Source organism: Haliaeetus leucocephalus, unplaced genomic scaffold, assembly GCF_000737465.1.
Source record: "Haliaeetus leucocephalus isolate CR32 unplaced genomic scaffold, Haliaeetus_leucocephalus-4.0 Scaffold264, whole genome shotgun sequence".
NCBI classification, from domain to species: domain Eukaryota; kingdom Metazoa; phylum Chordata; class Aves; order Accipitriformes; family Accipitridae; genus Haliaeetus; species Haliaeetus leucocephalus.
The window spans coordinates 185,993-188,927 of record NW_010972700.1 but is presented as its reverse complement, the minus strand read 5'-3'; the positions used below and the strand labels follow the sequence as shown (position 1 = coordinate 188,927).

The following is a 2,935-nucleotide window of genomic DNA, read 5'->3' as shown; positions in this document are numbered from 1 at the left end:
CGGGGAAGCCGGGGAAGGCGGGAAGCCGGGGCCGACGCCGCGCCGCCCGCCCCCGTCGCTGCCCGCAGGGGGAAGGGCGCGGGGAAGAGCCCGCCCTTGGCCTGCCCCGCCGCAGTCCTCAACCAGGTCGGGCCGCCGGCAATATAGGGAGGCGCTGGTGCCCGTTCCCGCCACACGCTGCCTGGGTGGAGCGGGGCGAGAGCATGTCCGGCAGAGGCAAGGGCGGGAAGGGGCTCGGCAAGGGGGGCGCCAAGCGCCACCGCAAGGTGCTGCGCGACAACATCCAGGGCATCACCAAGCCGGCCATCCGGCGCCTGGCTCGGCGCGGCGGCGTGAAGCGCATCTCGGGGCTCATCTACGAGGAGACGCGCGGCGTGCTGAAGGTCTTCCTGGAGAACGTGATCCGCGACGCCGTCACCTACACCGAGCACGCCAAGAGGAAGACGGTCACGGCCATGGACGTGGTCTACGCCCTCAAGCGCCAGGGACGCACCCTCTACGGCTTCGGCGGCTGAACTCGGCTCCTGGGATAGGTTACGCTTCTAGAACACAAAGGCTCTTTTCAGAGCCGCCCAAGCTTTCAAAAGAAGAGCTTTGATCGCTGCTGGTGTGCGTGTCGTCTTCCCGTAGTTGCCGTGAGGTTCGGGGCGGGGAAGTGGAGCAGAGGCTGGGCTTTAGTCGCAGTCTCCACCGGTAGCCTGCGGGTCCTTCCCCAGCCCTCCCAGGCTTAAACTGGAGGGCGTGCAAGGGGAAGAGGGGAACGAAAGTCCCGATCGTCCTCCGGGAAGAACACGAGAGGAGCGTGTGGGGCTCCCTGGGTTCGGGGAAAACATTCAGGCTCTGAAAGGGGTGCGTCCTTTATCCCACCCCCCCGCTTCCCCGTTCTCCTCTCCCGTCCCGGTCCTTCTTCGAAACGGGAACGGAAGGGGCGGGCAGGCAGGCGAGGAACACCGGGGGCCGAGGGCTCCTGCGCCAGCCGCTCCCTCGCCACCGGCTTCAGCGCGGCAGCCTGAAACGCGAAGCTCGCGAAATGGCGGCACTCTCCTCTCTGCTGCTTGGGAGGGCGGGACAGAAGAGCAGGAAGGCGGGGGGGGGGAACGGGACACGGCTAAGAGCACTCGCAGCGCCCCGGGGGCTGCGCTGCAGAGGAAAGAGGCCGCGAGCCCCGCGCGAAAACGCCTTCCCTCACTGCTCTGCTGCTGCTGAAGGGCTGCCCGGTCCCTACAGCAGACACCGCTCTCGACTACCCCTCCTCCCACCCCACGCCGGCAGCTTGAAGCGGGGAACCTCCGAACTGCGGACACACGCGGCTCAGGGGTGGGGGGAGCTGTGGTGTCCCACACTACCTGCTACTGGCAGCCCCAACCTCCCGCACTTATCCCCGACTCGGCGCTGCCGTGAGCACGCACAAGAGCGCCCGGCACAGGCTGAGCCCGCGCCCGCCCCCAAAAAAGCAGAGACGCAGCTCTCTTTAGTGGCCACGTGGTGGCTCTTAAAAGAGCCTTTGGGTTTGGTGGTGGCAAGGCAGGAGCCTCAGGCGCGCTCGCCGCGGATGCGGCGGGCCAGCTGGATGTCCTTGGGCATGATGGTGACGCGCTTGGCGTGGATGGCGCAGAGGTTGGTGTCCTCGAAGAGCCCCACCAGGTAGGCCTCGCTCGCCTCCTGCAGCGCCATCACGGCCGAGCTCTGGAAGCGCAGGTCGGTCTTGAAGTCCTGCGCGATCTCCCGCACCAGGCGCTGGAAGGGCAGCTTGCGGATCAGCAGCTCCGTCGACTTCTGGTAGCGCCGGATCTCGCGCAGCGCCACCGTGCCGGGCCGGTAGCGGTGCGGCTTCTTCACGCCGCCCGTGGCCGGCGCGCTCTTGCGGGCCGCCTTGGTGGCCAGCTGCTTGCGGGGCGCCTTCCCGCCCGTCGACTTACGCGCCGTCTGCTTCGTGCGCGCCATTCCCGATCGTTTCTTTCCTCCCCGGAGTGCAAGACTGAGCACAGCGCACTGCTGAACGCGACCCACCCGGAGTCCCTTTTATAGCCGGGCGCTGCTTGTTCATTGGCTGATGGAAAGGGCCGATCTCATTGGGCCGATTTGAAAATCCCGCGTTAACCCCCTCTGTGCTGAAGTGCGCTCTTTAACAGTTACAGTACAGGCGTGATGTTTTCATTTTGCCTTTGTTCGAAAACGATTTATCTTCTTGTTAACAACTTGTCCTTATTAATTTTGCCCTTCATCAAGTTAATTTTTCTCATAGAGTTCGAAAAAGGAGTCTTCTACCAAAGGTATGTAGAAATAAAACATACGCATTCTCCACAATTTTCAGAAAGACTTTTCTTCTTTTTTTTTAGGTTAATGAAATAAAACCTAGGTATGTACAATGCTGATCTCTTATATTTAATCGTTATAAGTTAATTGGTGAAGTATTTCCAGAAGAATTGAATGCTTTTCAAATTGCTTGCATTTCAAAACTAAAACTCCAATACTACTTTGGCTTTTTAGTGGCTAATCACATATGTTATCATATCATATACTTACAACGTAGACCCGGTAAGCACGATTCAGAGTCTCAAGCAACTCACGAAAAAAACAGAAGTAGTAATTACAAGAGAAATAAAACTTTAAAAGCCTTTCAGGCTTCCCTGAAAGAAAAAGAAAAAGCCACTGTTTCTCTTTGCAAAGGGCTGGGGCTCGGGGCGGTACCGCTGTGCCTACAGGTAGTTTCGAATTACCCAATTACATTCTTCGCTTTTTCGACCAATCAGAGCCGAGAAGGCGGGGCCTCTACCCGCTATAAATAAGACCCGCAAGAGCGCGGTGCTTATTTCACTGAGTGACCGAAATCAGGGGAGACAATGGCGCGCACGAAGCAGACGGCGCGTAAGTCGACGGGCGGGAAGGCGCCCCGCAAGCAGCTGGCCACCAAGGCGGCCCGCAAGAGCGCGCC

At 60.1% G+C, this 2,935-nt stretch overlaps 2 protein-coding genes across 2 annotated transcripts; one reads left to right on the top strand and one right to left on the bottom strand.

Annotated features, from left to right (window-relative positions):
* Positions 1-191: 191 nt before the first annotated feature.
* On the top strand, positions 192-541 carry LOC104832833 (histone H4). Its single transcript, XM_010569212.1, has one exon. It carries the CDS (start codon positions 204-206, stop codon positions 513-515), a length of 312 nt encoding a protein of 103 aa, XP_010567514.1. The 5' UTR covers positions 192-203; the 3' UTR covers positions 516-541.
* Positions 542-1,470: 929 nt separating this feature from the next.
* LOC104832832 (histone H3) lies at positions 1,471-1,948 on the bottom strand. Its single transcript, XM_010569211.1, has one exon. It carries the CDS (start codon positions 1,942-1,944, stop codon positions 1,534-1,536), a length of 411 nt encoding a protein of 136 aa, XP_010567513.1. The 5' UTR covers positions 1,945-1,948; the 3' UTR covers positions 1,471-1,533.
* Between the last annotated feature and the right edge of the window lie 987 nt (positions 1,949-2,935).